Source organism: Toxotes jaculatrix, chromosome 4 (genome assembly GCF_017976425.1).
Source record: "Toxotes jaculatrix isolate fToxJac2 chromosome 4, fToxJac2.pri, whole genome shotgun sequence".
Lineage (NCBI taxonomy): Eukaryota > Metazoa > Chordata > Actinopteri > Toxotidae > Toxotes > Toxotes jaculatrix.
Genome location: NC_054397.1, coordinates 6,087,323 through 6,112,591, shown reverse-complemented (window position 1 = coordinate 6,112,591; position 25,269 = coordinate 6,087,323). Strand labels below are relative to the sequence as shown.

General features: G+C 31.6%; 1 protein-coding gene across 1 annotated transcript in view; it reads left to right on the top strand.

The window, feature by feature from the left end:
• LOC121180831 (synaptogyrin-3-like) overlaps positions 1 to 23,895 on the top strand; it is a 39,747-nt gene extending 15,852 nt beyond the window's left edge. Inside the window, exon 4 of the mRNA XM_041036491.1 lies at positions 23,668 to 23,895. Within this exon, the coding sequence (XP_040892425.1) occupies positions 23,668 to 23,895 (228 nt within the window). The remainder of the gene's footprint in view (positions 1 to 23,667) is intronic.
• The last annotated feature ends 1,374 nt before the right edge of the window (positions 23,896 to 25,269 follow it).

The following is a 25,269-nucleotide window of genomic DNA, read 5'->3' as shown; positions in this document are numbered from 1 at the left end:
AAAATCGGACAAAAAAAGTCAACATTTTTTTCGACCTCAAAATGTCATAAAAAACGTCATAGTATAGTAAGGCGTCAAAATCGGACAAAAAAAGTCAACATTTTTTTCGACCTCAAAATGTCATAAAAAACGTCATAGTATAGTAAGGCGTCAAAATCGGACAAAAAAGTCAAAATTTTTTTCGACCTCAAAATGTCATAAAAAACGTCATAGTATAGTAAGGCGTCAAAATTGGACAAAAAAAGTCAAAATTTTTTTCGACCTCAAAATGTCATAAAAAACGTCATAGTATAGTAAGGCGTTTTTTTCGGGCAAAAAAAGTCAAAATTTTTTTCGACCTCAAAATGTCATAAAAAACGTCATAGTATAGTAAGGCGTCAAAATCGGACAAAAAAAGTCAACATTTTTTTCGACCTTAAAAATGTCATAAAAAACGTCATAGTATAGTAAGGCGTCAAAATCGGACAAAAAAAGTCAAAATTTTTTTCGACCTCAAAATGTCATAAAAAACGTCATAGTATAGTAAGGCGTTTTTTTCGGGCAAAAAAAGTCAAAATTTTTTTCGACCTCAAAATGTCATAAAAAACGTCATAGTATAGTAAGGCGTCAAAATCGGACAAAAAAGTCAAAATTTTTTTCGACCTCAAAATGTCATAAAAAACGTCATAGTATAGTAAGGCGTTTTTTTCGGGCAAAAAATGTCAAAATTTTTTTCGACCTCAAAATGTCATAAAAAACGTCAAAATCGGACAAAAAGAGTCAAAATTTTTTTCGACCTCAATATGTCATAAAAAACGTCATAGTATAGTAAGGCGTCAAAATTGGACAAAAAAAGTCAAATTTTTTTTCGACCTCAAAATATCATAAAAAACGTCATAGTATAGTAAGGCGTTTTTTTCGGGCAAAAAATGTCAAAATTTTTTTCGACCTCAAAATGTCATAAAAAACGTCATAGTATAGTAAGGCGTCAAAATCGGACAAAAAAAGTCAAAAATTTTTTTGACCTCAAAATGTCATAAAAAACGTCATAGTATAGTAAGGCGTTTTTTTCGGGCAAAAAAAGTCAAAATTTTTTTCGACCTCAAAATGTCATAAAAAACGTCATAGTATAGTAAGGCTTCAAAATCGGACAAAAAAAGTCAACATTTTTTTCGACCTCAAAATGTCATAAAAAACGTCATAGTATAGTACGGCGTCAAAATTGAACCAAAAAAGTCAAAATTTTTTTCGACCTCAAAATGTCATAAAAAACGTCATAGTATAGTAAGGCGTCAAAATCGGACAAAAAAAGTCAAAATTTTTTTCGACCTCAAAATGTCATAAAAAACGTCATAGTATAGTAAGGCGTTTTTTTCGGGCAAAAAATGTCAAAATTTTTTTCGACCTCAAAATGTCATAAAAAACGTCATAGTATAGTAAGGCGTTTTTTTCGGGCAAAAAAAGTCAAAATTTTTTTCGACCTCAAAATGTCATAAAAAACGTCATAGTATAGTAAGGCTTCAAAATCGGACAAAAAAAGTCAACATTTTTTTCGACCTCAAAATGTCATAAAAAGCGTCATAGTATAGTACGGCGTCAAAATTGGACAAAAACAGTCAAAATTTTTTTCGACCTCAAAATGTCATAAAAAACGTCATAGTATAGTAAGGCGTCAAAATCGGACAAAAAAAGTCAAAATTTTTTTCGACCTCAAAATGTCATAAAAAACGTCATAGTATAGTAAGGCGTCAAAATCGGACAAAAAAAGTCAAAATTTTTTTCGACCTCAAAATGTCATAAAAAACGTCATAGTATAGTAAGGCGTCAAAATCGGACAAAAAAAGTCAACATTTTTTTCGACCTCAAAATGTCATAAAAAACGTCATAGTATAGTAAGGCGTCAAAATCGAACAAAAAAAGTCAAAATTTTTTTCGACCTCAAAATGTCATAAAAAACGTCATAGTATAGTAAGGCGTTTTTTTCGGGCAAAAAAAGTCAAAATTTTTTTCGACCTCAAAATGTCATAAAAAACGTCATAGTATAGTAAGGTGTTTTTTTCTGGCAAAAAAAGTCAACATTTTTTTCGACCTCAAAATGTCATAAAAAACGTCATAGTATAGTAAGGCGTTTTTTTTGGGCAAAAAAAGTCAACATTTTTTTTGACCTCAAAATGTCATAAAAAACGTCATAGTATAGTAAGGCGTTTTTTTCGGGCAAAAAATGTCAAAATTTTTTTCGACCTCAAAATGTCATAAAAAACGTCATAGTATAGTAAGGCGTCAAAATCGGACAAAAAAAGTCAACATTTTTTTCGACCTCAAAATGTCATAAAAAACGTCATAGTATAGTAAGGCGTCAAAATTGGACAAAAAAAGTCAAAATTTTTTTCGACCTCAAAATGTCATAAAAAACGTCATAGTATAGTATGGCGTTTTTTTCGGGCAAAAAAAGTCAAAATTTTTTTCGACCTCAAAATGTCATAAAAAACGTCATAGTATAGTAAGGCGTCAAAATCGGACAAAAAAAGTCAAAATTTTTTTCGACCTCAAAATGTCATAAAAAACGTCATAGTATAGTAAGGCGTTTTTTTCGGGCAAAAAATGTCAAAATTTTTTTCGACCTCAAAATGTCATAAAAAACGTCAAAATCGGACAAAAAAAGTCAAAATTTTTTTCGACCTCAAAATGTCATTAAAAACTTCATAGTATAGTAAGGCGTCAAAATTGGACAAAAACAGTCAAAATTTTTTTCGACCTCAAAATGTCATAAAAAACGTCATAGTATAGTAAGGCGTTTTTTTCGGGCAAAAAAAGTCAAAATTTTTTTCGACCTCAAAATGTCATAAAAAACGTCATAGTATAGTAAGGTGTTTTTTTCGGGCAAAAAAAGTCAAAATTTTTTTCCACCTCAAAATGTCATAAAAAACGTCATAGTATAGTAAGGCGTTTTTTTTGGGCAAAAAAAGTCAACATTTTTTTCGACCTCAAAATGTCATAAAAAACGTCATAGTATAGTAAGGCGTCAAAATCGGACAAAAAAAGTCAACATTTTTTTCGACCTCAAAATGTCATAAAAAACGTCATAGTATAGTAAGGCGTCAAAATTGGACAAAAAAAGTCAAAATTTTTTTCGACCTCAAAATGTCATAAAAAACGTCATAGTATAGTAAGGCGTTTTTTTCGGGCAAAAAAAGTCAAAATTTTTTTCGACCTCAAAATGTCATAAAAAACGTCATAGTATAGTAAGGCGTCAAAATCGGACAAAAAAAGTCAAAATTTTTTTCGACCTCAAAATGTCATAAAAAACGTCATAGTATAGTAAGGCGTTTTTTTCGGGCAAAAAAAGTCAAAATTTTTTTCCACCTCAAAATGTCATAAAAAACGTCATAGTATAGTAAGGCGTTTTTTTCGGGCAAAAACAGTCAAAATTTTTTTCGACCTCAAAATGTCATAAAAAACGTCATAGTATAGTAAGGCGTCAAAATCGGACAAAAAAAGTCAACATTTTTTTCGACCTCAAAATGTCATAAAAAACGTCATAGTATAGTAAGGCGTCAAAATCGAACAAAAAAAGTCAAAATTTTTTTCGACCTCAAAATGTCATAAAAAACGTCATAGTATAGTAAGGCGTTTTTTTCGGGCAAAAAAAGTCAAAATTTTTTTCGACCTCAAAATGTCATAAAAAACGTCATAGTATAGTAAGGCGTTTTTTTCGGGCAAAAAAAGTCAAAATTTTTTTCGACCTCAAAATGTCATAAAAAACGTCATAGTATAGTAAGGCGTTTTTTTTGGGCAAAAAAAGTCAACATTTTTTTCGACCTCAAAATGTCATAAAAAACGTCATAGTATAGTAAGGCGTCAAAATCGGACAAAAAAAGTCAACATTTTTTTCGACCTCAAAATGTCATAAAAAACGTCATAGTATAGTAAGGCGTTTTTTTCGGGCAAAAAATGTCAAAATTTTTTTCGACCTCAAAATGTCATAAAAAACATCATAGTATAGTAAGGCGTCAAAATCGGACAAAAAAAGTCAACATTTTTTTCGACCTCAAAATGTCATAAAAAACGTCATAGTATAGTAAGGCGTCAAAATCGGACAAAAAAAGTCAAAATTTTTTTCGACCTCAAAATGTCATAAAAAACGTCATAGTATAGTAAGGCGTTTTTTTCGGGCAAAAAAAGTCAAAATTTTTTTCCACCTCAAAATGTCATAAAAAACGTCATAGTATAGTAAGGCGTCAAAATCGGACAAAAAAAGTCAACATTTTTTTCGACCTCAAAATGTCATAAAAAACGTCATAGTATAGTAAGGCGTCAAAATCGGACAAAAAAAGTCAACATTTTTTTCGACCTCAAAATGTCATAAAAACGTCATAGTATAGTAAGGCGTCAAAATCGAACAAAAAAAGTCAAAATTTTTTTCGACCTCAAAATGTCATAAAAAACGTCATAGTATAGTAAGGCGTTTTTTTCGGGCAAAAAAAGTCAAAATTTTTTTCGACCTCAAAATGTCATAAAAAACGTCATAGTATAGTAAGGCGTCAAAATCGGACAAAAAAAGTCAACATTTTTTTCGACCTCAAAATGTCATAAAAAACGTCATAGTATAGTAAGGCGTTTTTTTCGGGCAAAAAAAGTCAAAAATTTTTTCCACCTCAAAATGTCATAAAAAACGTCATAGTATAGTAAGGCGTTTTTTTCGGGCAAAAAAAGTCAACATTTTTTTCGACCTCAAAATGTCATAAAAAACATCATAGTATAGTAAGGCGTTTTTTTCGGGCAAAAAAAGTCAACATTTTTTTCGACCTCAAAATGTCATAAAAAACGTCATAGTATAGTAAGGCGTCAAAATCGGACAAAAAAAGTCAAAATTTTTTTCGACCTCAAAATGTCATAAAAAACGTCATAGTATAGTAAGGCGTTTTTTTCGGGCAAAAAAAGTCAACATTTTTTTCGACCTCAAAATGTCATAAAAAACGTCATAGTATAGTAAGGCGTCAAAATCGGACAAAAAAAGTCAACATTTTTTTCGACCTCAAAATGTCATAAAAAACGTCATAGTATAGTAAGGCGTCAAAATCGAACAAAAAAAGTCAAAATTTTTTTCGACCTCAAAATGTCATAAAAAACGTCATAGTATAGTAAGGCGTTTTTTTCGGGCAAAAAAAGTCAAAATTTTTTTCGACCTCAAAATGTCATAAAAAACGTCATAGTATAGTAAGGCGTCAAAATCGGACAAAAAAAGTCAACATTTTTTTCGACCTCAAAATGTCATAAAAAACGTCATAGTATAGCAAGGCGTCAAAATCGGACAAAAAAAGTCAACATTTTTTTCGACCTCAAAATGTCATAAAAAACGTCATAGTATAGTAAGGCGTCAAAATCGGACAAAAAAAGTCAAAATTTTTTTCGACCTCAAAATGTCATAAAAAACGTCATAGTATAGTAAGGCGTTTTTTTCGGGCAAAAAAAGTCAAAATTTTTTTCGACCTCAAAATGTCATAAAAAACGTCATAGTATAGTAAGGCGTCAAAATCGAACAAAAAAAGTCAAAATTTTTTTCGACCTCAAAATGTCATAAAAAACGTCATAGTATAGTAAGGCGTTTTTTTCGGGCAAAAAAAGTCAAAATTTTTTTCCACCTCAAAATGTCATAAAAAACGTCATAGTATAGTAAGGCGTTTTTTTCGGGCAAAAAAAGTCAAAATTTTTTTGACCTCAAAATGTCATAAAAAACGTCATAGTATAGTAAGGCGTTTTTTTTGGGCAAAAAAAGTCAACATTTTTTTCGACCTCAAAATGTCATAAAAAACGTCATAGTATAGTAAGGCGTCAAAATCGGACAAAAAAAGTCAACATTTTTTTCGACCTCAAAATGTCATAAAAAACGTCATAGTATAGTAAGGCGTTTTTTTCGGGCAAAAAATGTCAAAATTTTTTTCGACCTCAAAATGTCATAAAAAACGTCATAGTATAGTAAGGCGTCAAAATCGGACAAAAAAAGTCAACATTTTTTTCGACCTCAAAATGTCATAAAAAACGTCATAGTATAGTAAGGCGTTTTTTTCGGGCAAAAAAAGTCAAAATTTTTTTCCACCTCAAAATGTCATAAAAAACGTCATAGTATAGTAAGGCGTTTTTTTCGGGCAAAAAAAGTCAACATTTTTTTCGACCTCAAAATGTCATAAAAAACATCATAGTATAGTAAGGCGTTTTTTTCGGGCAAAAAAAGTCAACGTTTTTTTCGACCTCAAAATGTCATAAAAAACGTCATAGTATAGTAAGGCGTCAAAATCGGACAAAAAAAGTCAACATTTTTTTCGACCTCAAAATGTCATAAAAAACGTCATAGTATAGTAAGGCGTTTTTTTTCGGGCAAAAAAAGTCAACATTTTTTTCGACCTCAAAATGTCATAAAAAACGTCATAGTACAGTAAGGCGTCAAAATCGGACAAAAAAAGTCAACATTTTTTTCGACCTCAAAATGTCATAAAAAACGTCATAGTATAGTAAGGCGTCAAAATCGAACAAAAAAAGTCAAAATTTTTTTCGACCTCAAAATGTCATAAAAAACGTCATAGTATAGTAAGGCGTTTTTTTCGGGCAAAAAAAGTCAAAATTTTTTTCGACCTCAAAATGTCATAAAAAACGTCATAGTATAGTAAGGTGTTTTTTTCTGGCAAAAAAAGTCAACATTTTTTTCGACCTCAAAATGTCATAAAAAACGTCATAGTATAGTAAGGCGTTTTTTTTGGGCAAAAAAAGTCAACATTTTTTTGACCTCAAAATGTCATAAAAAACGTCATAGTATAGTAAGGCGTTTTTTTCGGGCAAAAAATGTCAAAATTTTTTTCGACCTCAAAATGTCATAAAAAACGTCATAGTATAGTAAGGCGTCAAAATCGGACAAAAAAAGTCAACATTTTTTTCGACCTCAAAATGTCATAAAAAACGTCATAGTATAGTAAGGCGTCAAAATTGGACAAAAAAAGTCAAAATTTTTTTCGACCTCAAAATGTCATAAAAAACGTCATAGTATAGTATGGCGTTTTTTTCGGGCAAAAAAAGTCAAAATTTTTTTCGACCTCAAAATGTCATAAAAAACGTCATAGTATAGTAAGGCGTCAAAATCGGACAAAAAAAGTCAACATTTTTTTCGACCTCAAAATGTCATAAAAAACGTCATAGTATAGTAAGGCGTCAAAATCGGACAAAAAAAGTCAACATTTTTTTCGACCTCAAAATGTCATAAAAAACGTCATAGTATAGTACGGCGTCAAAATCGGACAAAAAAAGTCAAAATTTTTTTCGACCTCAAAATGTCATAAAAAACGTCATAGTATAGTACGGCGTCAAAATTGAACAAAAAAAGTCAACATTTTTTTCGACCTCAAAATGTCATAAAAAACGTCATAGTATAGTAAGGCGTTTTTTTCGGACGAAAAAAGTCAAAAATTTTTTCGACCTCAAAATGTCATAAAAAACGTCATAGTATAGTAAGGCGTCAAAATCGGACAAAAAAAGTCAAAATTTTTTTCGACCTCAAAATGTCATAAAAAACGTCATAGTATAGTAAGGTGTTTTTTTCGGGCAAAAAATGTCAAATTTTTTTTCGACCTCAAAATGTCATAAAAAACGTCATAGTATAGTAAGGCGTTTTTTTCGGACGAAAAAAGTCAAAATTTTTTTCGACCTCAAAATGTCATAAAAAACGTCATAGTATAGTAAGGCGTCAAAATTGGACAAAAACAGTCAAAATTTTTTTCGACCTCAAAATGTCATAAAAAACGTCATAGTATAGTAAGGCGTCAAAATCGGACAAAAAAAGTCAACATTTTTTTCGACCTCAAAATGTCATAAAAAACGTCATAGTATAGTAAGGCGTTTTTTTCGGGCAAAAAAAGTCAACATTTTTTTCGACCTCAAAATGTCATAAAAAACATCATAGTATAGTAAGGCGTTTTTTTCGGGCAAAAAAAGTCAACATTTTTTTCGACCTCAAAATGTCATAAAAAACGTCATAGTATAGTAAGGCGTCAAAATCGGACAAAAAAAGTCAAAATTTTTTTCGACCTCAAAATGTCATAAAAAACGTCATAGTATAGTAAGGCGTTTTTTTTGGGCAAAAAAAGTCAACATTTTTTTTGACCTCAAAATGTCATAAAAAACGTCATAGTATAGTAAGGCGTTTTTTTCGGGCAAAAAATGTCAAAATTTTTTTCGACCTCAAAATGTCATAAAAAACGTCATAGTATAGTAAGGCGTCAAAATCGGACAAAAAAAGTCAACATTTTTTTCGACCTCAAAATGTCATAAAAAACGTCATAGTATAGTAAGGCGTCAAAATTGGACAAAAAAAGTCAAAATTTTTTTCGACCTCAAAATGTCATAAAAAACGTCATAGTATAGTATGGCGTTTTTTTCGGGCAAAAAAAGTCAAAATTTTTTTCGACCTCAAAATGTCATAAAAAACGTCATAGTATAGTAAGGCGTCAAAATCGGACAAAAAAAGTCAACATTTTTTTCGACCTCAAAATGTCATAAAAAACGTCATAGTATAGTAAGGCGTCAAAATCGGACAAAAAAAGTCAACATTTTTTTCGACCTCAAAATGTCATAAAAAACGTCATAGTATAGTACGGCGTCAAAATCGGACAAAAAAAGTCAAAATTTTTTTCGACCTCAAAATGTCATAAAAAACGTCATAGTATAGTACGGCGTCAAAATTGAACAAAAAAAGTCAACATTTTTTTCGACCTCAAAATGTCATAAAAAACGTCATAGTATAGTAAGGCGTTTTTTTCGGACGAAAAAAGTCAAAAATTTTTTCGACCTCAAAATGTCATAAAAAACGTCATAGTATAGTAAGGCGTCAAAATCGGACAAAAAAAGTCAAAATTTTTTTCGACCTCAAAATGTCATAAAAAACGTCATAGTATAGTAAGGTGTTTTTTTCGGGCAAAAAATGTCAAATTTTTTTTCGACCTCAAAATGTCATAAAAAACGTCATAGTATAGTAAGGCGTTTTTTTCGGACGAAAAAAGTCAAAATTTTTTTCGACCTCAAAATGTCATAAAAAACGTCATAGTATAGTAAGGCGTCAAAATTGGACAAAAACAGTCAAAATTTTTTTCGACCTCAAAATGTCATAAAAAACGTCATAGTATAGTAAGGCGTCAAAATCGGACAAAAAAAGTCAACATTTTTTTCGACCTCAAAATGTCATAAAAAACGTCATAGTATAGTAAGGCGTTTTTTTCGGGCAAAAAAAGTCAACATTTTTTTCGACCTCAAAATGTCATAAAAAACATCATAGTATAGTAAGGCGTTTTTTTCGGGCAAAAAAAGTCAACATTTTTTTCGACCTCAAAATGTCATAAAAAACGTCATAGTATAGTAAGGCGTCAAAATCGGACAAAAAAAGTCAAAATTTTTTTCGACCTCAAAATGTCATAAAAAACGTCATAGTATAGTAAGGCGTTTTTTTCGGGCAAAAAAAGTCAACATTTTTTTCGACCTCAAAATGTCATAAAAAACGTCATAGTATAGTAAGGCGTCAAAATCGGACAAAAAAAGTCAACATTTTTTTCGACCTCAAAATGTCATAAAAAACGTCATAGTATAGTAAGGCGTCAAAATCGAACAAAAAAAGTCAACATTTTTTTCGACCTCAAAATGTCATAAAAAACGTCATAGTATAGTAAGGCGTTTTTTTCGGGCAAAAAAAGTCAACATTTTTTTCGACCTCAAAATGTCATAAAAAACGTCATAGTATAGTAAGGTGTTTTTTTCTGGCAAAAAAAGTCAACATTTTTTTCGACCTCAAAATGTCATAAAAAACGTCATAGTATAGTAAGGCGTTTTTTTCGGGCAAAAAATGTCAAAATTTTTTTCGACCTCAAAATGTCATAAAAAACGTCATAGTATAGTAAGGCGTCAAAATCGGACAAAAAAAGTCAACATTTTTTTCGACCTCAAAATGTCATAAAAAACGTCATAGTATAGTAAGGCGTTTTTTTCGGGCAAAAAAAGTCAAAATTTTTTTCCACCTCAAAATGTCATAAAAAACGTCATAGTATAGTAAGGCGTTTTTTTCGGGCAAAAAAAGTCAACATTTTTTTCGACCTCAAAATGTCATAAAAAACATCATAGTATAGTAAGGCGTTTTTTTCGGGCAAAAAAAGTCAACATTTTTTTCGACCTCAAAATGTCATAAAAAACGTCATAGTATAGTAAGGCGTCAAAATCGGACAAAAAAAGTCAAAATTTTTTTCGACCTCAAAATGTCATAAAAAACGTCATAGTATAGTAAGGCGTTTTTTTCGGGCAAAAAAAGTCAACATTTTTTTCGACCTCAAAATGTCATAAAAAACGTCATAGTATAGTAAGGCGTCAAAATCGGACAAAAAAAGTCAACATTTTTTTCGACCTCAAAATGTCATAAAAAACGTCATAGTATAGTAAGGCGTCAAAATCGAACAAAAAAAGTCAAAATTTTTTTCGACCTCAAAATGTCATAAAAAACGTCATAGTATAGTAAGGCGTTTTTTTCGGGCAAAAAAAGTCAAAATTTTTTTCGACCTCAAAATGTCATAAAAAACGTCATAGTATAGTAAGGTGTTTTTTTCTGGCAAAAAAAGTCAACATTTTTTTCGACCTCAAAATGTCATAAAAAACGTCATAGTATAGTAAGGCGTTTTTTTTGGGCAAAAAAAGTCAACATTTTTTTTGACCTCAAAATGTCATAAAAAACGTCATAGTATAGTAAGGCGTTTTTTTCGGGCAAAAAATGTCAAAATTTTTTTCGACCTCAAAATGTCATAAAAAACGTCATAGTATAGTAAGGCGTCAAAATCGGACAAAAAAAGTCAACATTTTTTTCGACCTCAAAATGTCATAAAAAACGTCATAGTATAGTAAGGCGTCAAAATCGGACAAAAAAAGTCAAAATTTTTTTCGACCTCAAAATGTCATAAAAAACGTCATAGTATAGTATGGCGTCAAAATCGGACAAAAAAAGTCAAAATTTTTTTCGACCTCAAAATGTCATAAAAAACGTCATAGTATAGTAAGGCGTCAAAATCGGACAAAAAAAGTCAACATTTTTTTCGACCTCAAAATGTCATAAAAAACGTCATAGTATAGTACGGCGTCAAAATCGGACAAAAAAAGTCAAAATTTTTTTCGACCTCAAAATGTCATAAAAAACGTCATAGTATAGTACGGCGTCAAAATTGAACAAAAAAAGTCAAAATTTTTTTCGACCTCAAAATGTCATAAAAAACGTCATAGTATAGTAAGGCGTTTTTTTCGGACGAAAAAAGTCAAAAATTTTTTCGACCTCAAAATGTCATAAAAAACGTCATAGTATAGTAAGGCGTCAAAATCGGACAAAAAAAGTCAAAATTTTTTTCGACCTCAAAATGTCATAAAAAACGTCATAGTATAGTAAGGTGTTTTTTTCGGGCAAAAAATGTCAACATTTTTTTCGACCTCAAAATGTCATAAAAAACGTCATAGTATAGTAAGGCGTCAAAATCGAACAAAAAAAGTCAAAAATTTTTTCGACCTCAAAATGTCATAAAAAACGTCATAGTATAGTAAGGCGTTTTTTTCGGACGAAAAAAGTCAAAAAATTTTTCGACCTCAAAATGTCATAAAAAACGTCATAGTATAGTAAGGCGTCAAAATCGGACAAAAAAAGTCAACATTTTTTTCGACCTCAAAATGTCATAAAAAACGTCATAGTATAGTAAGGCGTTTTTTTTCGGGCAAAAAAAGTCAAAATTTTTTTCGACCTCAAAATGTCATAAAAAACGTCATAGTATAGTAAGGCGTTTTTTTTCGGGCAAAAAATGTCAAATTTTTTTTCGACCTCAAAATGTCATAAAAAACGTCATAGTATAGTAAGGCGTTTTTTTCGGACGAAAAAAGTCAAAATTTTTTTCGACCTCAAAATGTCATAAAAAACGTCATAGTATAGTAAGGCGTCAAAATTGGACAAAAACAGTCAAAATTTTTTTCGACCTCAAAATGTCATAAAAAACGTCATAGTATAGTAAGGCGTCAAAATCGGACAAAAAAAGTCAACATTTTTTTCGACCTCAAAATGTCATAAAAAACGTCATAGTATAGTAAGGCGTTTTTTTCGGGCAAAAAAAGTCAAAATTTTTTTCCACCTCAAAATGTCATAAAAAACGTCATAGTATAGTAAGGCGTTTTTTTCGGGCAAAAAAAGTCAACATTTTTTTCGACCTCAAAATGTCATAAAAAACATCATAGTATAGTAAGGCGTTTTTTTCGGGCAAAAAAAGTCAACGTTTTTTTCGACCTCAAAATGTCATAAAAAACGTCATAGTATAGTAAGGCGTCAAAATCGGACAAAAAAAGTCAACATTTTTTTCGACCTCAAAATGTCATAAAAAACGTCATAGTATAGTAAGGCGTTTTTTTTCGGGCAAAAAAAGTCAACATTTTTTTCGACCTCAAAATGTCATAAAAAACGTCATAGTACAGTAAGGCGTCAAAATCGGACAAAAAAAGTCAACATTTTTTTCGACCTCAAAATGTCATAAAAAACGTCATAGTATAGTAAGGCGTCAAAATCGAACAAAAAAAGTCAAAATTTTTTTCGACCTCAAAATGTCATAAAAAACGTCATAGTATAGTAAGGCGTTTTTTTCGGGCAAAAAAAGTCAAAATTTTTTTCGACCTCAAAATGTCATAAAAAACGTCATAGTATAGTAAGGTGTTTTTTTCTGGCAAAAAAAGTCAACATTTTTTTCGACCTCAAAATGTCATAAAAAACGTCATAGTATAGTAAGGCGTTTTTTTTGGGCAAAAAAAGTCAACATTTTTTTTGACCTCAAAATGTCATAAAAAACGTCATAGTATAGTAAGGCGTTTTTTTCGGGCAAAAAATGTCAAAATTTTTTTCGACCTCAAAATGTCATAAAAAACGTCATAGTATAGTAAGGCGTCAAAATCGGACAAAAAAAGTCAACATTTTTTTCGACCTCAAAATGTCATAAAAAACGTCATAGTATAGTAAGGCGTCAAAATTGGACAAAAAAAGTCAAAATTTTTTTCGACCTCAAAATGTCATAAAAAACGTCATAGTATAGTATGGCGTTTTTTTCGGGCAAAAAAAGTCAAAATTTTTTTCGACCTCAAAATGTCATAAAAAACGTCATAGTATAGTAAGGCGTCAAAATCGGACAAAAAAAGTCAACATTTTTTTCGACCTCAAAATGTCATAAAAAACGTCATAGTATAGTAAGGCGTCAAAATCGGACAAAAAAAGTCAACATTTTTTTCGACCTCAAAATGTCATAAAAAACGTCATAGTATAGTACGGCGTCAAAATCGGACAAAAAAAGTCAAAATTTTTTTCGACCTCAAAATGTCATAAAAAACGTCATAGTATAGTACGGCGTCAAAATTGAACAAAAAAAGTCAACATTTTTTTCGACCTCAAAATGTCATAAAAAACGTCATAGTATAGTAAGGCGTTTTTTTCGGACGAAAAAAGTCAAAAATTTTTTCGACCTCAAAATGTCATAAAAAACGTCATAGTATAGTAAGGCGTCAAAATCGGACAAAAAAAGTCAAAATTTTTTTCGACCTCAAAATGTCATAAAAAACGTCATAGTATAGTAAGGTGTTTTTTTCGGGCAAAAAATGTCAAATTTTTTTTCGACCTCAAAATGTCATAAAAAACGTCATAGTATAGTAAGGCGTTTTTTTCGGACGAAAAAAGTCAAAATTTTTTTCGACCTCAAAATGTCATAAAAAACGTCATAGTATAGTAAGGCGTCAAAATTGGACAAAAACAGTCAAAATTTTTTTCGACCTCAAAATGTCATAAAAAACGTCATAGTATAGTAAGGCGTCAAAATCGGACAAAAAAAGTCAACATTTTTTTCGACCTCAAAATGTCATAAAAAACGTCATAGTATAGTAAGGCGTTTTTTTCGGGCAAAAAAAGTCAACATTTTTTTCGACCTCAAAATGTCATAAAAAACATCATAGTATAGTAAGGCGTTTTTTTCGGGCAAAAAAAGTCAACATTTTTTTCGACCTCAAAATGTCATAAAAAACGTCATAGTATAGTAAGGCGTCAAAATCGGACAAAAAAAGTCAAAATTTTTTTCGACCTCAAAATGTCATAAAAAACGTCATAGTATAGTAAGGCGTTTTTTTCGGGCAAAAAAAGTCAACATTTTTTTCGACCTCAAAATGTCATAAAAAACGTCATAGTATAGTAAGGCGTCAAAATCGGACAAAAAAAGTCAACATTTTTTTCGACCTCAAAATGTCATAAAAAACGTCATAGTATAGTAAGGCGTCAAAATCGAACAAAAAAAGTCAACATTTTTTTCGACCTCAAAATGTCATAAAAAACGTCATAGTATAGTAAGGCGTTTTTTTCGGGCAAAAAAAGTCAACATTTTTTTCGACCTCAAAATGTCATAAAAAACGTCATAGTATAGTAAGGTGTTTTTTTCTGGCAAAAAAAGTCAACATTTTTTTCGACCTCAAAATGTCATAAAAAACGTCATAGTATAGTAAGGCGTTTTTTTCGGGCAAAAAATGTCAAAATTTTTTTCGACCTCAAAATGTCATAAAAAACGTCATAGTATAGTAAGGCGTCAAAATCGGACAAAAAAAGTCAACATTTTTTTCGACCTCAAAATGTCATAAAAAACGTCATAGTATAGTAAGGCGTTTTTTTCGGGCAAAAAAAGTCAAAATTTTTTTCCACCTCAAAATGTCATAAAAAACGTCATAGTATAGTAAGGCGTTTTTTTCGGGCAAAAAAAGTCAACATTTTTTTCGACCTCAAAATGTCATAAAAAACATCATAGTATAGTAAGGCGTTTTTTTCGGGCAAAAAAAGTCAACATTTTTTTCGACCTCAAAATGTCATAAAAAACGTCATAGTATAGTAAGGCGTCAAAATCGGACAAAAAAAGTCAAAATTTTTTTCGACCTCAAAATGTCATAAAAAACGTCATAGTATAGTAAGGCGTTTTTTTCGGGCAAAAAAAGTCAACATTTTTTTCGACCTCAAAATGTCATAAAAAACGTCATAGTATAGTAAGGCGTCAAAATCGGACAAAAAAAGTCAACATTTTTTTCGACCTCAAAATGTCATAAAAAACGTCATAGTATAGTAAGGCGTCAAAATCGAACAAAAAAAGTCAAAATTTTTTTCGACCTCAAAATGTCATAAAAAACGTCATAGTATAGTAAGGCGTTTTTTTCGGGCAAAAAAAGTCAAAATTTTTTTCGACCTCAAAATGTCATAAAAAACGTCATAGTATAGTAAGGTGTTTTTTTCTGGCAAAAAAAGTCAACATTTTTTTCGACCTCAAAATGTCATAAAAAACGTCATAGTATAGTAAGGCGTTTTTTTTGGGCAAAAAAAGTCAACATTTTTTTTGACCTCAAAATGTCATAAAAAACGTCATAGTATAGTAAGGCGTTTTTTTCGGGCAAAAAATGTCAAAATTTTTTTCGACCTCAAAATGTCATAAAAAACGTCATAGTATAGTAAGGCGTCAAAATCGGACAAAAAAAGTCAACATTTTTTTCGACCTCAAAATGTCATAAAAAACGTCATAGTATAGTAAGGCGTCAAAATCGGACAAAAAAAGTCAAAATTTTTTTCGACCTCAAAATGTCATAAAAAACGTCATAGTATAGTATGGCGTCAAAATCGGACAAAAAAAGTCAAAATTTTTTTCGACCTCAAAATGTCATAAAAAACGTCATAGTATAGTAAGGCGTCAAAATCGGACAAAAAAAGTCAACATTTTTTTCGACCTCAAAATGTCATAAAAAACGTCATAGTATAGTACGGCGTCAAAATCGGACAAAAAAAGTCAAAATTTTTTTCGACCTCAAAATGTCATAAAAAACGTCATAGTATAGTACGGCGTCAAAATTGAACAAAAAAAGTCAAAATTTTTTTCGACCTCAAAATGTCATAAAAAACGTCATAGTATAGTAAGGCGTTTTTTTCGGACGAAAAAAGTCAAAAATTTTTTCGACCTCAAAATGTCATAAAAAACGTCATAGTATAGTAAGGCGTCAAAATCGGACAAAAAAAGTCAAAATTTTTTTCGACCTCAAAATGTCATAAAAAACGTCATAGTATAGTAAGGTGTTTTTTTCGGGCAAAAAATGTCAACATTTTTTTCGACCTCAAAATGTCATAAAAAACGTCATAGTATAGTAAGGCGTCAAAATCGAACAAAAAAAGTCAAAAATTTTTTCGACCTCAAAATGTCATAAAAAACGTCATAGTATAGTAAGGCGTTTTTTTCGGACGAAAAAAGTCAAAAAATTTTTCGACCTCAAAATGTCATAAAAAACGTCATAGTATAGTAAGGCGTCAAAATCGGACAAAAAAAGTCAACATTTTTTTCGACCTCAAAATGTCATAAAAAACGTCATAGTATAGTAAGGCGTTTTTTTTCGGGCAAAAAAAGTCAAAATTTTTTTCGACCTCAAAATGTCATAAAAAACGTCATAGTATAGTAAGGCGTTTTTTTTCGGGCAAAAAATGTCAAATTTTTTTTCGACCTCAAAATGTCATAAAAAATGTCATAGTATAGTAAGGCGTTTTTTTCGGACGAAAAAAGTCAAAATTTTTTTCGACCTCAAAATGTCATAAAAAACGTCATAGTATAGTAAGGCGTCAAAATTGGACAAAAACAGTCAAAATTTTTTTCGACCTCAAAATGTCATAAAAAACGTCATAGTATAGTAAGGCGTCAAAATCGGACAAAAAAAGTCAACATTTTTTTCGACCTCAAAATGTCATAAAAAACGTCATAGTATAGTAAGGCGTTTTTTTCGGGCAAAAAAAGTCAAAATTTTTTTCCACCTCAAAATGTCATAAAAAACGTCATAGTATAGTAAGGCGTTTTTTTCGGGCAAAAAAAGTCAACATTTTTTTCGACCTCAAAATGTCATAAAAAACATCATAGTATAGTAAGGCGTTTTTTTCGGGCAAAAAAAGTCAACATTTTTTTCGACCTCAAAATGTCATAAAAAACGTCATAGTATAGTAAGGCGTCAAAATCGGACAAAAAAAGTCAACATTTTTTTCGACCTCAAAATGTCATAAAAAACGTCATAGTATAGTAAGGCGTTTTTTTCGGGCAAAAAAAGTCAACATTTTTTTCGACCTCAAAATGTCATAAAAAACGTCATAGTATAGTAAGGCGTCAAAATCGGACAAAAAAAGTCAACATTTTTTTCGACCTCAAAATGTCATAAAAAACGTCATAGTATAGTAAGGCGTCAAAATCGAACAAAAAAAGTCAACATTTTTTTCGACCTCAAAATGTCATAAAAAACGTCATAGTATAGTAAGGCGTTTTTTTCGGGCAAAAAAAGTCAAAATTTTTTTCGACCTCAAAATGTCATAAAAAACGTCATAGTATAGTAAGGTGTTTTTTTCTGGCAAAAAAAGTCAACATTTTTTTCGACCTCAAAATGTCATAAAAAACGTCATAGTATAGTAAGGCGTTTTTTTTGGGCAAAAAAAGTCAACATTTTTTTTGACCTCAAAATGTCATAAAAAACGTCATAGTATAGTAAGGCGTTTTTTTCGGGCAAAAAATGTCAACATTTTTTTCGACCTCAAAATGTCATAAAAAACGTCATAGTATAGTAAGGCGTCAAAATCGGACAAAAAAAGTCAACATTTTTTTCGACCTCAAAATGTCATAAAAAACGTCATAGTATAGTAAGGCGTTTTTTTCGGGCAAAAAAAGTCAAAATTTTTTTCCACCTCAAAATGTCATAAAAAACGTCATAGTATAGTAAGGCGTTTTTTTCGGGCAAAAAAAGTCAACATTTTTTTCGACCTCAAAATGTCATAAAAAACATCATAGTATAGTAAGGCGTTTTTTTCGGGCAAAAAAAGTCAACATTTTTTTCGACCTCAAAATGTCATAAAAAACGTCATAGTATAGTAAGGCGTCAAAATCGGACAAAAAAAGTCAACATTTTTTTCGACCTCAAAATGTCATAAAAAACGTCATAGTATAGTAAGGCGTTTTTTTCGGGCAAAAAAAGTCAACATTTTTTTCGACCTCAAAATGTCATAAAAAACGTCATAGTATAGTAAGGCGTCAAAATCGGACAAAAAAAGTCAACATTTTTTTCGACCTCAAAATGTCATAAAAAACGTCATAGTATAGTAAGGCGTCAAAATCGAACAAAAAAAGTCAAAATTTTTTTCGACCTCAAAATGTCATAAAAAACGTCATAGTATAGTAAGGCGTTTTTTTCGGGCAAAAAAAGTCAAAATTTTTTTCGACCTCAAAATGTCATAAAAAACGTCATAGTATAGTAAGGTGTTTTTTTCTGGCAAAAAAAGTCAACATTTTTTTCGACCTCAAAATGTCATAAAAAACGTCATAGTATAGTAAGGCGTTTTTTTTGGGCAAAAAAAGTCAACATTTTTTTTGACCTCAAAATGTCATAAAAAACGTCATAGTATAGTAAGGCGTTTTTTTCGGGCAAAAAATGTCAAAATTTTTTTCGACCTCAAAATGTCATAAAAAACGTCATAGTATAGTAAGGCGTCAAAATCGGACAAAAAAAGTCAACATTTTTTTCGACCTCAAAATGTCATAAAAAACGTCATAGTATAGTAAGGCGTCAAAATTGGACAAAAAAAGTCAAAATTTTTTTCGACCTCAAAATGTCATAAAAAACGTCATAGTATAGTAAGGCGTCAAAATCGAACAAAAAAAGTCAAAAATTTTTTCGACCTCAAAATGTCATAAAAAACGTCATAGTATAGTAAGGCGTTTTTTTCGGACGAAAAAAGTCAAAAATTTTTTCGACCTCAAAATGTCATAAAAAACGTCATAGTATAGTAAGGCGTCAAAATCGGACAAAAAAAGTCAAAATTTTTTTCGACCTCAAAATGTCATAAAAAACGTCATAGTATAGTAAGGTGTTTTTTTCGGGCAAAAAATGTCAATTTTTTTCGACCTCAAAATGTCATAAAAAACGTCATAGTATAGTAAGGCGTCAAAATCGAACAAAAAAAGTCAAAAATTTTTTCGACCTCAAAATGTCATAAAAAACGTCATAGTATAGTAAGGCGTTTTTTTCGGGCAAAAAAAGTCAAAATTTTTTTCGACCTCAAAATGTCATAAAAAACGTCATAGTATAGTAAGGCGTTTTTTTCGGGCAAAAAAAGTCAACATTTTTTTCGACCTCAAAATGTCATAAAAAACGTCATAGTATAGTAAGGCGTTTTTTTTGGGCAAAAAAAGTCAACATTTTTTTCGACCTCAAAATGTCATAAAAAACGTCATAGTATAGTAAGGCGTCAAAATCGGACAAAAAAAGTCAACATTTTTTTCGACCTCAAAATGTCATAAAAAACGTCATAGTATAGTAAGGCGTTTTTTTCGGGCAAAAAATGTCAACATTTTTTTCGACCTCAAAATGTCATAAAAAACGTCATAGTATAGTAAGGCGTTTTTTTCGGGCAAAAAATGTCAAAATTTTTTTCGACCTCAAAATGTCATAAAAAACGTCATAGTATAGTAAGGCGTCAAAATCGGACAAAAAAAGTCAACATTTTTTTCGACCTCAAAATGTCATAAAAAACGTCATAGTATAGTAAGGCGTCAAAATTGGACAAAAAAAGTCAAAATTTTTTTCGACCTCAAAATGTCATAAAAAACGTCATAGTATAGTAAGGCGTTTTTTTTCGGGCAAAAAAAGTCAAAATTTTTTTCGACCTCAAAATGTCATAAAAAACGTCATAGTATAGTAAGGCGTCAAAATCGGACAAAAAAAGTCAAAATTTTTTTCGACCTCAAAATGTCATAAAAAACGTCATAGTATAGTAAGGCGTTTTTTTCGGGCAAAAAAAGTCAAAATTTTTTTCGACCTCAAAATGTCATAAAAAACGTCATAGTATAGTAAGGCGTTTTTTTCGGGCAAAAACAGTCAAAATTTTTTTCGACCTCAAAATGTCATAAAAAACGTCATAGTATAGTAAGGCGTCAAAATCGGACAAAAAAAGTCAACATTTTTTTCGACCTCAAAATGTCATAAAAAACGTCATAGTATAGTACGGCGTCAAAATCGAACAAAAAGTCAAAATTTTTTTCGACCTCAAAATGTCATAAAAAACGTCATAGTATAGTAAGGCGTCAAAATCGGACAAAAAAAGTCAAAATTTTTTTCGACCTCAAAATGTCATAAAAAACGTCATAGTATAGTACGGCGTCAAAATTGAACAAAAAAAGTCAAAATTTTTTTCGACCTCAAAATGTCATAAAAAACGTCATAGTATAGTAAGGCGTTTTTTTCGGACGAAAAAAGTCAAAAATTTTTTCGACCTCAAAATGTCATAAAAAATGTCATAGTATAGTAAGGCGTCAAAATCGGACAAAAAAAGTCAAAATTTTTTTCGACCTCAAAATGTCATAAAAAACGTCATAGTATAGTAAGGCGTCAAAATTGGACAAAAACAGTCAAAAATTTTTTCGACCTCAAAATGTCATAAAAAACGTCATAGTATAGTACGGCGTCAAAATTGAACAAAAAAAGTCAAAAAATTTTTCGACCTCAAAATGTCATAAAAAACGTCATAGTATAGTAAGGCGTCAAAATCGGACAAAAAAAGTCAACATTTTTTTCGACCTCAAAATGTCATAAAAAACGTCATAGTATAATAAGGCGTTTTTTTCGGGCAAAAAATGTCAAATTTTTTTTCGACCTCAAAATGTCATAAAAAACGTCATAGTATAGTAAGGCGTTTTTTTCGGACGAAAAAAGTCAAAATTTTTTTCGACCTCAAAATGTCATAAAAAACGTCATAGTATAGTAAGGCGTCAAAATTGGACAAAAACAGTCAAAATTTTTTTCGACCTCAAAATGTCATAAAAAACGTCATAGTATAGTAAGGCGTCAAAATCGGACAAAAAAAGTCAACATTTTTTTCGACCTCAAAATGTCATAAAAAACGTCATAGTATAGTAAGGCGTCAAAATCGGACAAAAAAAGTCAAAATTTTTTTCCACCTCAAAATGTCATAATAAACGTCATAGTATAGTAAGGCGTTTTTTTCGGGCAAAAAATGTCAAAAATTTTTTCGACCTCAAAATGTCATAAAAAACGTCATAGTATAGTAAGGCGTTTTTTTCGGACGAAAAAAGTCAAAATTTTTTTCGACCTCAAAATGTCATAAAAAACGTCATAGTATAGTAAGGCGTCAAAATCGGACAAAAAAAGTCAACATTTTTTTCGACCTCAAAATGTCATAAAAAACGTCATAGTATAGTAAGGCGTCAAAATCGGACAAAAAAGTCAAAATTTTTTTCGACCTCAAAATGTCATAAAAAACGTCATAGTATAGTAAGGCGTTTTTTTTCGGGCAAAAAAAGTCAAAATTTTTTTCAACCTCAAAATGTCATAAAAAGTCATAGTATAGTAAGGCGTCAAAATCGGACAAAAAAAGTCAACATTTTTTTCGACCTCAAAATGTCATAAAAAACGTCATAGTATAGTAAGGCGTTTTTTTCGGGCAAAAAAAGTCAACATTTTTTTCGACCTCAAAATGTCATAAAAAACGTCATAGTATAGTAAGGCGTTTTTTTCGGGCAAAAAAAGTCAACATTTTTTTCGACCTCAAAATGTCATAAAAAACGTCATAGTATAGTAAGGCGTTTTTTTCGGGCAAAAAAAGTCAACATTTTTTTCGACCTCAAAATGTCATAAAAAACATCATAGTATAGTAAGGCGTTTTTTTCGGGCAAAAAAAGTCAAAATTTTTTTCGACCTCAAAATGTCATAAAAAACGTCATAGTATAGTAAGGCGTCAAAATCGGACAAAAAAGTCAAAATTTTTTTCGACCTCAAAATGTCATAAAAAACGTCATAGTATAGTAAGGCGTTTTTTTTCGGGCAAAAAAAGTCAAAATTTTTTTCAACCTCAAAATGTCATAAAAAGTCATAGTATAGTAAGGCGTCAAAATCGGACAAAAAAAGTCAACATTTTTTTCGACCTCAAAATGTCATAAAAAACGTCATAGTATAGTAAGGCGTTTTTTTCGGGCAAAAAAAGTCAACATTTTTTTCGACCTCAAAATGTCATAAAAAACGTCATAGTATAGTAAGGCGTTTTTTTCGGGCAAAAAAAGTCAACATTTTTTTCGACCTCAAAATGTCATAAAAAACGTCATAGTATAGTAAGGCGTTTTTTTCGGGCAAAAAAAGTCAACATTTTTTTCGACCTCAAAATGTCATAAAAAACATCATAGTATAGTAAGGCGTTTTTTTCGGGCAAAAAAAGTCAAAATTTTTTTCGACCTCAAAATGTCATAAAAAACGTCATAGTATAGTAAGGCGTCAAAATCGGACAAAAAAAGTCAACATTTTTTTCGACCTCAAAATGTCATAAAAAACGTCATAGTATAGTAAGGCGTTTTTTTCGGGCAAAAAAAGTCAAAATTTTTTTCGACCTCAAAATGTCATAAAAAACGTCATAGTATAGTAAGGCGTTTTTTTTGGGCAAAAAAAGTCAACATTTTTTTCGACCTCAAAATGTCATAAAAAACGTCATAGTATAGTAAGGCATCAAAATCGGACAAAAAAGGTCAACATTTTTTTCGACCTCAAAATGTCATAAAAAACGTCATAGTATAGTAAGGCGTTTTTTTCGGGCAAAAAATGTCAAAAAGTTTTTCGACCTCAAAATGTCATAAAAAACGTCATAGTATAGTAAGGCGTTTTTTTCGGCCAAAAAAAGTCAAAATTTTTTTCGACCTCAAAATGTCATAAAAAACGTCATAGTATAGTAAGGCGTTTTTTTCGAGCAAAAAAAGTCAAAAATTTTTTCGACCTCAAAATGTCATAAAAAACGTCATAGTATAGTAAGGCGTCAAAATCGGCCAAAAAAACGTCATAGTATACTAAGGTCAGTGAAAAAAAGTCAAAAAAATTTTTGACCTCAAAATGTCATAAAAAACGTCATAGTATAGTAAGGCGTCAAAATCGGTGAAAAAAAGTCAAAAAAATTTTTGACCTCAAAATGTCATAAAAAACGTCATAGTATAGTAAGGCGTCAAAATCTCTCCAAACTACATTCCCGGGCTGAACTTCAACCCCAGCCCGCCCCTGATCAATAGAGACCAAATACAAAAAATGTACCAGGCTATAAATGTTTTTTTACGCTGTTGTCTATTTTAACATGGGGGTCAGTGGACAATTGCTCACTTCTGAAGCCAGCCCCAAGCAGCAGTCGAGAAACGCGAACGCAGAAGTGATCCTCACTTCTGAAACTCCCCCCTTGGTTACGTTCCACTCTGTGCCACCTGCAGCTGCAAGGACACGCTGCTGCAGTACAGAGATACTGCATTTTATAGGGTAAAAAAACGTTCCGGCCACCGGCCGGGAACAGACCGACCGTTCGGGAAACCTCCCAAACCTCCCGATGGCCAGCCTGCCCCTGGTCACATCACAACAAGTACAAATGCAACAACAGTAACCACCATTTTATCACTAAATCCGTATCAAAACTTTGCATCACACCGCTTTCATTGGGTCTTTATGTTTCGTCTTCAGTGATTAACTGGTTCAACAGTAATCAGTGTGTAACAAACAGCCTCTGCTAACACCTGTGTGTGTTTGTACTAACAGGCTGTACTGACGCTGAGTGCATTGCGACGCTTCTTAACCGGCAGCAACACAAACTTGTTCACATGGCAACACCTGGACCCTGCCCCCAGCAACGCTCGAGCTACACCATACCCCATTGCGAACGGTGCTACCATAGTAACCACCAACCCCTATCAAGCCCCGCCTTTCACTGAAACCCTGGACCCCCAGAAACTCACACAGCAGAGACCCATGGCTCCAGCTTTCTAAAGACAGATGGACAGAAAGAAAGAAAGAGGTGTGAGCTGTACAACACCACACGGACACCGTTCTGCCTCGCTGTTTAGTGGCTCTCCATCCCCTCCTGGGATTGGCGGGATTTTGGGTCATGTGATGTATGATCTATTTTCACCATGGCAACTGCTGGCTCAGCTTAGTTAGGTGTAACTCTCTGTGTAAAGAATACTGTCTTATGTTCCTGCACACACTCAGATATCGACGCACGCAAACAAGTACACAGCTGTACTCACTCACACCTGGAAACAGATATACACGTATAGGGATGCACCGATCCACATTTTTTCACTAATGATCCGATCCCCATACCTGAATTTGGATATCTGCCGATACCGATACTATTCCGATTCCAGAGATCTGTTTGCTTTAATATTATTATCATTATTGTTAATTTTACATGATGCTGTAATAAAGCTTCTCTACAGGCAAGTATGATATGTATGAATGTATGTATGTCCCAAAAGGCAACTTGAGGTAAGTATAAGGTCATAAACGAAAGTCAGAAAAACAGAAAATCCTGTTAACAGTCTATATTTATTAAATTCAAGACAGATACCCATAAAGGGTAACATTCTTTTAGACTACCCCTCTCCAAATAGAAATAAAAAGGGCTACTTGATCTGATCAGCACAAATTAAGTAAACTGGCTCTTGTAGCAGCAACAAATAAAGGTTTTTCAAATCTCAAATATCCTGAGAGGCAGAAGCTCACTCATTGTTCATTTTCTTCCTGCTGTACCTAGAAGGGACATAAGTCTGTGAGTAATATATTGTTGGTGTGTGAATTACCTGTATGACTTACCTGTTATGGTGTCCCGCTACCAATGCTAATGCGCTAGCCCGTCAATGGGATTCTCCATATTATGTTAACGTCAAGTTAATCGCTACTCGTAGGTCGCGACGGAGCTTCCGCCCCTCGGTACAACGGCTTAGCAAACATTGCATGTTGCTGTCTTGCTTCGTGGTGTTTCTAGTGCAAAATATTTCCACACAGCGGACATGTTGTGCTGAAAAGTTGGTTAACCATGGTGGTGCTCAATGCTCGCCTGCTAGCTGGCTGCAAACTATTTTTTTCCACTACCTCATTCAGCGTCTCTTTTTTTATGTTTGCACTACAACCTGCACTATTTTCTCATCAGTCTGAATGTATATTTATATATGCATATAGTTATATAGTTATCTTTTTTTTTGCACTATTTTTTTTGTTTTCACATTCAGACTGACCCATTGCACCATTGGTAACTGTGAAAAAAAAAAAAAAAAGTTGTTGCTCCGTTGGTTGTGTTGTTGTTTTTGTACTGCATGAGAGCAAGAAAAACCGGAGTCAAATTCCTTGTTTGTATGCACA